At 40.3% G+C, this 14,541-nt stretch overlaps 1 protein-coding gene across 6 annotated transcripts in view; it reads right to left on the bottom strand.

Annotated features, from left to right (window-relative positions):
• Nucleotides 1-14,541, bottom strand: part of Oxr1 (oxidation resistance 1) — a 319,071-nt gene that overhangs the window by 42,053 nt on the left and 262,477 nt on the right. For all 6 annotated transcript variants that reach the window (XM_040730328.1, XM_040730327.1, XM_040730330.1 and 3 more), the window contains 4 exons: nt 10,116-10,198; nt 6,778-6,885; nt 5,768-5,881; nt 1,222-1,374 (listed from right to left, as the gene is read on the bottom strand). In XM_040730328.1, coding sequence (XP_040586262.1) covers nt 1,222-1,374; nt 5,768-5,881; nt 6,778-6,885; nt 10,116-10,198 — 458 coding nt within the window. The remainder of the gene's footprint in view (nt 1-1,221; nt 1,375-5,767; nt 5,882-6,777; nt 6,886-10,115; nt 10,199-14,541) is intronic.

Genomic DNA, 14,541 nt, shown 5'->3' with positions numbered 1-14,541 from the left:
TAACTAGCTACAAGGGAACAAAGGGTCCAGTGTAACGAACGCCTCCATTTCTCCAGACGCATCGACGCTACCCAACGGCCTCTGGAGCTCCTTCTACAGCCTCTCTGAACCTAGGCCACACCTGACCCACTGGGTTCATCGATCTGCTTTAGCTTAGGAATCCACCCTCAGGGCTAGAGGGATGCACAGGCGACTCCTTCAAGTGTCTTTCCTCCAAGTCAAATTCACGAAAACCTCAAGAACTGACCATCTCAAACGCACCTAAAGTGGGACGCCCACAAGACACACACCTTACAAAGACTGCCTGAGAGAGCAGGCCCGAGTGAACCATGCGAACACTTCCTGGAGCAGTGTGCCCCCCAGCAGACTCCAGGCAGGGCAGATGCCTGGGGCCCGAGTGGGCTTTTCAGGCTGACTCGGTTCATCAGAACAACACGAGAACACTAGGCATTTCCACATTTCTAACAGCACACTGGAACCAAAAGCAGAAAACTAACGTTTGCAATGGAGCCAGGGCCACGTCCTTGCCAGGAATTCACAGAAAAACAAGAACTCAGTAAAGACACAGAAGAATGCTAGCATTGCCCGACTTGGTATCACGGGTACTGCAAAATGTTCCACTCAGTAGAAGCAAAATGTGCGTGTTTTTCAAGCATACACACATACTTACCACAGACTCTGGGTGAGGAAATAAGTCACCTATATCAAGCCTTCACAAAGGAGTAAGGAGGGTATCTGACATTTGACATGGAGTCAAATCAGACATTAGTTAACGAAGAGTACCTGCATATCGCCAAGTATTTAGAAGCGAACCAAACAAAGCACTTCAAAAGGCAATTTACTTGCCCCAAAGTAGGAATGTTTATTCCTATTTTAATAGATTAAATGAACACACCTAAATACATTCTACCAGATAGTACATATCCAATAAGGACGAGTTATCTTTCAATTTCTGTGTCACACTAAGTTGCTCAAAGCTAGTACTCCTGCATAGTCAACGCTGCTGTTTTAAAGATGCTTAGTGTAGTGAATTCATTTACACATCATGACCTTTAGGAACTGCCACAGATGACCAGATGCTGAGTCAGGGGCACGGTCCATGCTAACTCAAACACACAGTCACCTTGTACAGAAAGATCTCATGGATGGCTGACGTTTTTGACTTAAACTGCCCATGTCAAGCTTTCACAGTTTAGGAACAGCCAAGATGTTGTTCACTACCTTGCCATTGGTGATGTATTTGCAATTAATTTTGAGAAACTTCTCAGTGAATGCTTCTTCTTCCTCAGAGGTTGAAGACACAACTCTCGCAGGCCGAATACTGCTGACAGCAGAGGAGGGAAACACTTCTTTTGGATGGACAACATCGGGAGTCTTGAACAAAGCAAAACAAAACACAAAGAGAATGCCTTAGAAAGCTAAATAAGGGGGCTGGAGAGATGGTTCAGCGGTTAAGAGTTCTTCCAGAGGACCCGGTTTCAATTCCCAGCAACCACACGGCAGCTCACAACCATCTATAACTCTACCTCCAGGGGACCCAACACCCTCCCACAGACATGCATGTATGCAAAACACCAATGCACATGAAAATAAATCACTAAATAAAAGAAAACTAGGTAAGTACAGAGTTAATGGAAATAATCTCCTCAGTAAATACTGCTCTCTCTTCTTCTCACCACAATCTTAAAGCCCCCAAATTCTCACAAATTATAACAATAAGGATATTTCCATTTTAATGAAGATTTTTAAATACATCATAAACTTGCACTTTGAATGCCTACAGCACAAGGATGCATAGGAATTATATGTACCTACACATGTGTATATACAACAATGTGACAAGCATTAAAATCTAAGTAACGTGTAACCCTCACAACCCCAACACACACGCAGAGCTGCTTGTGAATTTAACCACTGGTGTTGACAACACCAGCACGGGTTCCGAGAGAAGCCAGAGCACAGAGAAAGGGGGAGCTGGCCATGAGTGGTATCTGTGATACAGCGGGCAAGAAGATAAACTCATCAGGAGAGTGTTTTCAACCGTGTAAATGGCTGTGTGCACGCAAGTCTGCAGGTACACGGGCACACATGTGTGCGCATGTGTTACTTGTACATGCGCAGCCCTGAGGCTGATGGTCAGCAGTGTGCCAATCTCCATTGCTTTCCCACTGTATCCACCGAGGGTGGTGGCCTCCATCCAACCAGAGTTTACCCATGCGTCTGGTCTTCCCCGCCTCCATGTGTGCCTTCCGGGGTGGGAATTACAGGTAGGCTGCCATGACCAATTAGCGTCTGAGGAGGCTCTGGGGATGTGAACTCTGGTCCTTACGCTTGAGCCACTGAGCCATACCCCCACTCCAGAAGCACACTGTAAACTTCAAAACCAAAGTCCACCTGGGCCCATCTAACGCACACCAGACACAGCTCAATCTGACTACGAGACATTCTTGCAACACAATTCATGCGGCTCTTCTCAGGATGTCTCTGCATGGCTAAAATACAGAATTTAATGGAGAAAAACTATTACACTAAACACAAGTGTAACAATATTTCAAACAAACGGGAAATGGAGTGGTAAGTATACTTTTCCATAAACGCATTACATAATAACAGGTAGCTCTGAGCCTAACAGCTATGTTGACTACAACCACTGGCTAATGGCTGATTTCAGCTCTAAGGTGTTAGGAAAATACCTACGTGACTAGGGACAAAGTTAAAAGTATGTCCTGTATTACTTTACAGTTTGCTGTACATGCTTTACTTTTTAAAAATGTTATACTTACTTAAAATGCTTACCCAAGTTCAAAGACATTTTAAATGCTACTCACAAGGTCACCACATAAAAGAAATAGATCGTAACGGTTATATGGCATGTTCAATTTATCAATTAATGAAATATCCTCGACCTTTCCATATCTTCATGCTTTATACACATACCATTGTCTTTGGTACTTACCATGTTATCTAAAAGTTCTGTGTCGCATGCAAATACAGTCAGTACAGTTACTATCTCTAAGTAAGTGATATTAATAACTTCAATGGCTGTTCATGAAATCCCTGTCTATATGTGATATATGAATACCTCCATTTAACTTTTTAGTTTACACATAAGGTTTAGTTTTAAACATATGTTTGGCCAAACAATAAGATGAAACTGAAATGTCAATCCAGGTTGTCAATATTCACAGGAACTAGTGACTACAATCACAATAATGCACTGTCCCTTCAAATCGTCCACCGGGTGACGGAAAGAATGCTTCACTCCCCAAAACCAGATGATCAAAGATCATCAGGAGGAACAAATAGACAAAGAGCTACGAACACATTCTGTTTGTAGCCGGTCAATTACCCCCAAGTTACGTGGATTTCCTATGGCTACCACTGTCTACTGTGAAATCATGTTATTCAGAGAAAAAATATACACAGAGCATATTGTCAAACGCTCTCCTTGAATGAAGATATACCTCGGTGAGCAACACGATCTGACGTTCCCTCGGCCTCAAATTCTACAAGTCAACTGCTATCTACAGCAATCCCAATCTTCCAATTGTAACCCTGTTAAAAAGAATGCAGGAGTTTGCTCGGTGAGCGCTCAGCGGAGCACAAGAGAGACACTTTCCTTTCTAAAGGAGCCCCAGTTGTTCAGAGGACTGTGATGCGATCTCAACACAGCTTACATAAGTGTGCAGTATTCAAAATAGCATCATCTCGATGGAGAGCTTCTTTTAAAGGAGTCTGGCTTTTGATTCAATGGTTTTGCAGCTCATTAGAGGGCTTGCTGATATTTCTCTGTAATTTTGTTTTAGCTACAAGGGACGGAAAGGTCCTTGAGTAGAAATCTAGCTATCTAGCAAGCATCAGTATTGCCCAAACTTTCACCTGTGAAAAGTCAAAGGCTTGCAGTAAACGACCTCTCTGCTTCCTTTTTCCTAGACTGTTCTGTGTCTGTGCTCTTATGAGGTGAAAACTTACAGACATGTTCTCTAGTAACATGTAGGCAAAACACAGAAAGAAAAGCCACACAGATACAGAAATAAACAATACCGTATTAATTCACCCAATATACACATGCTATATGAAATTTAAAATCGTCAATAAAATCATTTACCACTTTCTGTAAGTTATATTTACTCATGATTAGTTTACTTTTATTCTACTTCTTTATCAAAAAGTTGAGAAAACTTAAAAGCAAGATGCACAATAGAATATGAAAATTCAAAACAAAATTCAATTTTTTTAGGTGAAGAAAAAATACAATATAATGGTAAGGGATTAGTGTTGGCTTTAGATCTGACTGGGCTTTTTATCACAATTTAAAAGAGAAATGGTATTTTTTAATAAATTTTTGGGATTATAATTACATCACTTTCCCATTCCTCTCTCCATACCCTCCTACCCTCCCTTTCTCTTTCAAAGTCATGGCCTCTTTTAAACTGTTGTTACATATACTTACATATATGTGTACACATATATATTCCTAAAAACATAACAACAAACTTCTCAGTCTACATGTTACTTGCATGTATGTTTTCAGGGCTGTCCCTTTGGTATTAGACAATCAATCCATATGTTCTTCCTGAGGAAGACCAAGTCTCCCATTCTCAGCATTCCTTAGTCTCCTGGAGTTCCTTGTCTAGGGATGAGACCTCACATTTTACATGGTAGTTACAGAGAGAGGCTCCCATCCAAATTGCAGAAGAAAACTGTTGCTTGAGTAATTTATCTATTTGTGTGGTTTTACAAATGTGAAAATTTCTTCTATAAAGAATGGGTTTCTTAAAATCTAAATACAAAATCCTAACTGTAGAGTTCTATTTCATCATATATCAACCAGCAGATTTTATTCAGAGAATTTAAGACCAAGGTTCCATCATCTCTTAGAACGTATCCTAGGGGAGGGAGAAACGGCTGAGCAGGCAGACACACTGCAGAGGAGCCCATACTGATGTTTACAACCATCTGGAACTCTAGCTCCAGGGGATCTAATGCCCTCTCCTACTCTCTGCAGGCACAGGGATATACACGGTACACACACACACATGCAGATAAAATCCTAAAACATGTTAAAGAGAAAGTAAATAGGATTATTAGGATAATCTTATGATAATTGGATTAGATTTAACATAAAGTACATATAATTTTGAGACTCAGATTTATACTTAAAAACACTGAAGCTAAAATTCTTCCATTAATAATAACCAATAAGTATTGTAAGATGGAAAATTATGATCAGTATTAGTTAATACAGGAAAAATCCCTCTTGGAGAGACTTTGATTTTTAAATGCAATTTGATTTCTTAAAACTTGTAAACTAGCTTACCTAGAACATTTTCTCCTTACAAATGCTGAATAAACTAACTAACTATATTCACCCTGAAAGGATTAGTTAGGATGACAAATTCTTATTCTTTAGAGACAGTGCATTGAAAATGAACTCCAAGTACTAGTGTGCATGTGTCATGTGCCTGTGCACGCATGTACATACACGTACACACACACACACACACACACACAAATACAGATTCCAGAAAATAAATATTCAAATCGGACATGATCGTATCCCATGCTTGCTAGGTATAATTCTCTGAGAAATTAAATCTATGATATTTATAAGACAGAAATGATGACTGCCTTGGACCATTACTGCCAAAGGACTATCAATCCAAGCTAAGCACATTAACAAAATAAAAGGATCTGAAACACCCAGGGGGAGTAACGTGTACACTGCGTATGTCTAACCAGCGAAGGTTGAAAGCAGCATACTCACGGTGGCTTTATCAAACTCAGTCTCAGATGATGTCGGCGACAGAGGACTGACGGGGCTCAGAGATGGTGAGCTTTCAACGCTGGAGATATACTCAGGGTCAGGGACGTATAAAACCTGTAAGATGTTCACACACAGATTCAGGAAAACAAGTACGAGTGGCCAAATAATGTTCCATCAACAAGCATAATTTGATAGTGACCTTCAGCAATAAAAAATTCAGATTGTAAGAGAACAGTGTATCATATCAATAAGTATGAAAAAACAAAACAAACACTTTAAAACTAATTTAACAAATAATTTAGAAATGCTTATTAAAACAAGATGCAATAGCACAGGAACAAACACTCTACTACTGTATGTGTTCTTTTTAAAGGCGACTTGGCAACTACAGAAATTAGCTACAGATTTCCTTCCCCCAACAACTTTATACGTTGTGGAGTATATATAAGATAGACACACACAAGTGTTCACTGCATCAGTGTCAACATTAGCAAGGGAGCAGCAATACACTGAGCCTGACTGTGTGACTGGTTACACAACTGTGTCAACACGGTCCTCACCGCAGACAAGTAAAGCTGTCGGAATGCTGTACGCACACAGAACATGTTCTAAGGGTCACAGACACAAGCTTCAAAACAGAAACAAAATCCCCTGACAGAGGCTGAGCTGTTTCTTAAAGATTCGACTTGTTCCTTGCTTCCAGGAAGCAAGTTAGAGATTGAAGGATAGCTTACCTTTAAAAATATTGGAATTCTGTCAATTTATGTGAACTGTTTTAAGTGTTTTTAAAAGTTCCTTACGAGTATATTTGAAACACAACTTACAATTATTTTCAGGGTTTTTTTTAAGATGGATTAATAGATAGAACTTATACTTCTATCTGGCCAATAGGATTTGTTCCAGAAACACAAAAAAATTATTCTCATATTTTCTACAATGTTAATTACATTAAAAAGAATACTTTTACCTAAAAATTTTAAATATCAATACATTTTAAATAATAACAATACCTGCCCAGTCACGACTGCTCGGGAGAATAACTTATTTAACTGAACAAGTTCATTGGGTGTGGTATCAAATTTCAGGGCTATGCTATTCAAAGAATCCCTTGAATCAACCTGTTTAAAAAGAAAAATAGGTTACTTGCACCTGTTAAAACAGAAAAATTAAATTATAAGATTGAGCGATTATGTAATATTAACATTAAAATCTTGAAAACAATCTTATGTTTGATTTATACATGGTAATTTCGGAGAGAATGCTCTAGAAATATCACATTCTACGATGACCTCAACCTACTAAGACAGAGAGCATGGTAAAACACGTGCTTTACCACAGCCCATACCGGCCAACGACTCGAGCAGTTTCCAAATGCAAGCTAAGGCTTTTCAAGCCTTCACGACACACACTTCACGACAGTGTTAAAATAACTACGGCAGAGCCGCCTCCCTGGTTAGACTCTTGTCCTGCTCTTGCACAAGGCCAGAATTTGACTCCCAGCCCCAAGTCAGACTGCTCACGTGGTCTGCAACTCCAGCTCCATGGGTGAGTAAACTTGTCTCGTGGGCACTTAGCCTCATCACACACACGTTAGAAATCCAGAGAAAATTCAGTATTATAAAAGGATGGAAGAGAAGCGATGCAATTTCCAAAACAGGAAGTGTCAGGAAAAAAAAAAAGCAAGCATCTGGGAAGGTAGGAACGGAAAAACAAACAAAACACAAAACTCATCTGTGCCATGGGTCAGGGATGCTGGAGAGGACAAGGGGGAAGCATGGTCGGGGAGTGGAGAGGAGAAAGCAGTCCTAAGGAAAGGGGAAGAGAGTAAACAGAGGGGGGGGGACTACTTGGAGGAAGGAGGGAACTAACCAGAAGAGGATAAGGGGTGCTTGGGGAGGGAAAGCAATTAGAAGAAAGAATACAATGACATATATGTATGACAATTCCATAATGAAGCTGCTTATTTTGCAGATCACTTAAAACTTTAGTAGAAATAAACAAAGGACAGGAAATGTAAAAGTAGGAAGGATGGAATGATAGACAGCAGCAAAGAGAAAAGCCAACGGATTTAAGAACTGGAAAATATTTCAGTAGAAAGGTATACTAACTTATCGACGATAATGTATAACATTCTGAACGTGCATGTAGTTTGTAAACAGGCATGTGTGTGTGTCTGTGCATATGTGTACATGAATGTGTCTCAGAGGACAGAGGTGAATGACCAGTGTCCTCTTTGAGTGTTTGTCATCTCATATTATGAGACAAGAGTCCCAAGCTGATGCTCAGGCTGATGAAACTACCCTGGCCAGGGACCTACCTGCCTGTCTCCACCTTCCGTCTGCTGAGTCACAGGCACCACTGGGCCCTGGCTTTTTACATGGGTTCCAGGGATCTGAAGTAAGATCCCCAGGGTCTCAAGGCCAGTGCTCACCAACTGAGACACCCCACGTGCTCACAAGGCCAGTGCTCACCAACTGAGACACCCCACGTGCTCACAAGGCCAGTGCTCACCAACTGAGACACCCCACGTGCTCACAAGGCCAGTGCTCACCAACTGAGACACCCCACGTGCTCACAAGGCCAGTGCTCACCAACTGAGACACTCCCAGACAGACTGCAAGTATAGCATTTTAATTCCCACAGAAAGTGATTTTACAATTAAAACTGTAGTGTGTGTGTGTGTGTGTGTGAGAGAGTGTGTGTGTGTGTGTGTGTGTGTGAGAGAGAGAGAGACAGAGACAGAGACAGAGACAGAGACAGAGACAGATCTGATTTTAACTTTTAGGCTATCTAAAATACAATTAACTTTATACTATACAAGGTATTATTGGGAATATATTTAAGCTAGATAACACATATTTTTCAAATGGCTTGGCCAAGTTCCTGAACTCTTGAGTTCAGACAATCCTGTCTCAGCCTCCAGAGTACATTGTGATACAGAAGTTTTATCATAAATCAAATACATGGAAATACATACTGCAGTCAATACAGTCTTTGTATGTAAAGATTTAACAGACTTTATGTATTTGAAATATTATAGAAAAATAGAGTATAAAACAATATCTAGTTTTGAATCTTGTGTTTCTTGCATTTTATAATTTGACATGTGTAATAAAAATAAATAAAAGCTAATTTAGTATACCTTTTTATGATTGTTGGCCAATTTGAGTTTTTAAAGAGTCATTCATAAAGGAAGGAAAATTTTTTCAGGTTTTTATGACCTGCCCTCACTCCACAATAAATGGTTCTTATTTTATTTTTGCTTCAGATGTTTTATTACATGCCAAGAATGGCAAATTCCTAAATTCAAAACCAACAAAATTTTACAGTTCATGAACATCAAAGCTATGTCATGCACATCGGTACAGCACGATAATATACCTTATGTCTCAAATCTTATGCCTTTGTAAATATTTAAGGATATACTAAATTGCATTACTTAACCTTTTACTATTTGAACTCATTTTCTCACCTCAAACATACATAATTTAGGGTTGTAATGGGCTTTTAAATCCAATTTTTTTGACAGCTGTTAGTTTAATTCTGCCCAAATAAGTAGATTCTAACCTTTCGAAAATATTTAATATGACAAATGTCAATTACACAGATTACACAGAGTGTGTGCGTAAGCTATAACTCAATTTTTGATAATGTTCAACAATTCATGGTAAATAGTTTAGACTCATGCTGGAAGCTCTGAACACTGGAGAAATGTTAACTACGTGGAAGACTGCTACTTTCTCCTTAATATAGTTATAATATATTAAAACACGAAGTAACAACATTAATCTGAATTCATATATTTGTCTTAAAACATGTTTCGCACCATCTAAATCAATCATGTTTATATAAGTAAACTAAGTAAACAAAACAGTATACTCCAAAATTAGTTTGTCACTTCGGCTGTCCACAGTAACCAGAAAGAAACAAACAAACAAAAACAAACCGACAGAGATCTGAAAACAGTCAGCCTGTGAGGTCCCTACCTGTCATTTGCACTAACATTAGCACTGCTGGGAACCCACTCAAGACAACATTCCTCAAAAGGCAAACACAGGCCTAAAAGCCTAATCTAATAAAACTATTGCAACATAGGAACTCTGACTCTAAATCATCATCAGGATTAAATTTAATTTGCCAGAGTAACTGTCTTTGTAGGACACAGTGAGGAAAACAAATCATAAAACGCAATTAAGAATTGAAGGGTTAGTATTCAGGAAAGTTACACAAAAGAAGCCAGACTCTTAAAGTGAGACAATTAACAATACTTGGCTCATCTGTAGTCAAACAGGAAATGCCTTTAGTAAGATTGTTACAAAGATGAGTTGCTTTTGCCAAAGTAACTTACAGTGTACTCCATCGTTCCCTTAGGCTTCTGAAAAGACATCCTTCGCCCATCTTTCTTGTCTAGGGTCTTCTTTTGGCCAGTGTCTAAGAAAAACAAAGCAAAACACCTGTTGAATTCTTTTTCCTTTCAGAGTATTGCCAACTACTGCAGGAGGGTACTCTCAGCCAGACACACAGCTCACTCATTTAGAGAGACGTTGCTGTTGTTGTTGTTTTGAGAAAAGTTCTCTACAGGTCATAAAGACAATCTGGAAATGCTAATTTTAGATCAAATGCTAATTATTCTTCATTTGTTTACCAAGAGATTTCTTGTGGCCCTTTTATCATCAGCAGCCTGAGCTACTGGCCTCAGTCTGAAACATGTTCCTGTTAGTCTTCTCATCTAACTTCTGGTAACAACGACCACAGGTACTGAGGTGATAAATACCACCTTATCCAAACGTTTTAAACGATTGACATGAAAATCCCTTATGTACTAGTTCAAAGTGTCAGTATTAAGTAAGATCGTAAATGTAGCCAGGTACTATATCGACCCAAAATGAAAACCACTCTGCAAGAAAGGTTACTTCTGAAACTAAAATAATCTGGGAAAATGCAGGTTTTGTGGTTCTCCCACTATCCAAACTTTATTGATACCAACTACACTGGAATGCATTTACTTGTGACCAGTATTACATTACCTAATAATAAACAGTAATATTTGAATTATCAATGCACAAAAGAAATTTAGCTATCCTAAAATTTCCTGATCAGCAAGGCCAACTGCTATTAATTACTTCATCTGCTATAGTTTTAAAACTGCCATCTGTGTTTTTAAGTTCTCTCTCTAAACTATAGCCTCCAAAATATGGGTTTGGTTCATTCTACAAATTCACTTCAGTACCTAACAAAGGGTCTGGAATTTGGCAAACAACTTGTTTGGATGGACTAATACGCTGACACAACAATTTAAACTACTACTGCAATTTCGAAACTGTTATAAATGTTCCAAAAGGAAAAGTGAGATATGGGCCAAAGAGATAGATTAGCAGGCACAGTCACTTGTCCCCAAACCTGGTGGCCTGCAACTCTGGGACACTGGACACGACACCGAGGCACACACCATAAATAAATAACAAACAAATAAATAGATGGATAGATGGATAGATGAACAAATACATAAATGTTAGATTTATAAATACATGCACAAATAAATAGATATGTAAATAAATGTAAGAGGTACAGTGTGTACATCCCAAAGGAACAAGGGCAGACGCGTGTGCACACAGAAACAGATCCATCTTTCCTCCTGCATCTCGGGCATCTGAAGAACTACACTTGGGGGGGGGATATGAAAACTCCAGTGTAAACAATGGGCAAAAGACAAGGTCAAACAACTCACGGGACACATACTCAGAGATGCTGAGGTTCACAGGCAAACAGTGAAGTGCAAATTTAAACCACAGCGAGACATCCTTTCTCACGTACCAGACTGGGTAAAAATTCAAACACTTAACTACATGCTGTCTGTAGGAAAACCGGCACTGGCCCCTATTTCTGGTGGAGTGCAAAATGCTAAAAATCTTAAAAAGAATGTTAATTTTGCCCATCATAATATTATTTTAACCCTCCCATTCATAAGTGAAATATATATCAGTTGCTTATCTGGATGAGAAAATAAATTCCTTCCACTGTTTCAAAAGTAGCCAACAGAGGGAGTCAAACATACAACGCAAAATAAAACACTAGATCCTTATCTCATATCCTGTCCTATGGTGAAATACAAAATAAATTTGGTTATTCTTTCGGTGTCAGACACTGCCAAGACTTCCTTTGTGGGGACACCAGACCTTGAGCAGAGACCCACTTCCCCATCAGTGTGGGAGTAGGCAGCTGTAAGACAATGTTTACTAAAAACACGTTTACTAAAAACAATACAATGCCCGGGGCAATAAGTTCCTGAAAAGGGCTGGCCCACGGGAACCGCCCTGACCTTCCCAAAGACTATCCGCCTCTTCTGACCACCCATCCCCACCTCTGGTGTCAGGGTATATAATAACAAGCCAGAATAGGAATAAGAGAGAGCCTTCTTGAGGAGCATTCGGGTCTATGTGTTGTCAATCCCTGACACCCTCCGCACGATCTCGGACACAGGCAGCGCAGCGGGCATGGCATTCCTTTCTCCAAAGGAACAAGAACAGAAATACGTCTTCCCAGGAGATTGTTGGAGCTGACATTTTTTATTTTATTTATGTGTCTTTTACATCATGTACCTTGACCCCATTCATTTCCCATTCCCTTTGCATCTGTCCTCTGCCCCTACAATGCTCCCCCAAATAAAGCAAAATTTAAGAGAAAAAAGGGAAGTTAAGAATCTCGCCATGGGAGCTGCAGTGACACTGTGAGTCACACAGTCAGCCCCTTTGTCCGTGTGTTTACTTGCAAGTGGCGACTGAAAAGAGCCACACACAGGTCTGGCTCCATGCCTCTGGGCTCTGCTACGCCACGGATGCTGGGTCCTCACTGGGGCTCTTCTGGACATCCTGCTGCTGCCCTGTGCCGTGGAGATCCTACAGCTTTGGGTCTGTGGGTCAGATCACTTGCTGCAGCAGATCACAGACAGGATAGTTGTTGGGGCGGGCCAAGCATAACCCTGATCAGCTGCAGGGTGGTCCGCCAGCCAGATGTCCCCTGTCCTCACCACCAGGGTGAGCTCTCCAGCACTGCCCCTCCCCTCACTAAGTCATGAGCTAGGGGTGAGGCAGGTTCTGCTTTCCAGCCCTCAGGTCCCTCTCCCCACCTGCACTCCAGGACCAGCTCTACCGTGATGCCCAGGCATGGATGGTACCGGGGCCACTCTCCCGAGGGCTGCAGCTGGTGAAGGGTAGGGACAGCCCTCCTGCTCTTATGACCCCAGGGCCAGCCACTCCACCTGTCCCGGGCATTGACTGGAGGGAGGTGGGGGGGCATCTCTCCTCCATGCTACATGTCAGATGAGTAATGGGGACACAGAGCTGACATTTTTAGAGCTTTCCTTCTCCTATATAGCCAAGCAAAGATGACTCTCACACAGTTGCTCCTCCATCCAAATAAAGCCTGGAGAAAAGACGCAGGCCCTAGAAGATTACTCAGTACACACTCTCTGCATGCCTGGTTTTGTTCCAGATTAAATCACAGTGCATGAAATGTCAGCGTTATTCAATAATTCATGCCGAAAAGCAAATCAACTAGAGGGAAAAGCGAACAGTCTGGATTGCACTCATGAAACTATCATCCCATGGCACAAGACTTAAGTCAGAGCCGTCGTATGAAAATGGGAACCCCAGAAGTAAAGAACATACAATAAAAGGTCAATTGATCCGAAATGAATTATAAAAAGGTGATTAGCAAAACTAATCGTGGATGTTATACAAGTTGTAAAGATATAACAGTGAGACAATACTAGGTTATAAAAAGCAAGAAATAGCAGATGAAACAGCATAAATCATAAAAATCATATTTAAAATGTTCCTCTAAAAAATCAGTAGGATTCTAACAATATCAACTTGCTAATGCTTTGAAATCAGACAGCTTTCAAGTATGCTCTGTCATTAAGCTCTGCCCCTTTCTAACTAGCTACTCAGAAGAGATTCCTGCAACAATGCTTATTCCGCTAATAGTGTCTCAGAACGTTCAGGTTAAATTGATTTCCAAAGTGCAATCTTCAGAATATATAGGTATATACTTTCTCTCTGGATGGACCAGTTCCACCAAAAAAAAAAAAAAAAAGAAAGAAAGAAAGAAAGAAAGAAAAGTCCTATGTTTACTTCTAAGCTCCAGTTTCAGTGCTAAGTCAGTGTAACAAGACCCTCTAGTCCAGCCCCTCACTTGTGTCCAACATGTCTGATCAATCAACTCCTTCCACATCTGAGTTGCCCATGGAGTCAGCAGCGGATGGTGAGTTCTTCTCACCCTCCCCTGCTCATGAGCTCCCAGCTGCCCCTGCTGTATTAGGAAAGGGGCAGAGTCTCCTACCCACTCAAAGTCCACATCTATGGGTCTCTAAAATTACGTAATGATCCTAAACAAAGTTTCTAACTACTCTTCCACAAACATCCTTGAATTTTACCTTTAACATTAGCTGCCGTTGCATTTATTGAAGCCAGTATTTTTTGACTGTGTAGCTAAATGTCTCAGCTACCACTGCCAACTATAAACAGAAAACACGAAAGAAAAAGTTCTAGTTGCAGATACGGAATCCAGAAGTCAAACTTCTCAATGTGATTTTTAAAGACCAAACTCACCATGTTTAAAATGAGTTAGCCGTATTATATCATACAACATCACGAATACCACAAAATATTTTCATTGTTACCAAAGAGGTTCCACTATATCATGTAAATTCTATAACTTAGACTCTCAACAGCCTCAACCCCACCTTCCACTCAGAAACGCTGAATGCATACCTG

The sequence above is a fragment of the Mesocricetus auratus genome, unplaced genomic scaffold (genome assembly GCF_017639785.1).
Source record: "Mesocricetus auratus isolate SY011 unplaced genomic scaffold, BCM_Maur_2.0 Super-Scaffold_100023, whole genome shotgun sequence".
NCBI lineage: Eukaryota > Metazoa > Chordata > Mammalia > Rodentia > Cricetidae > Mesocricetus > Mesocricetus auratus.
Note: the sequence above shows the minus strand (reverse complement) of the source record. Positions and strands in the feature narration are given on the sequence as shown.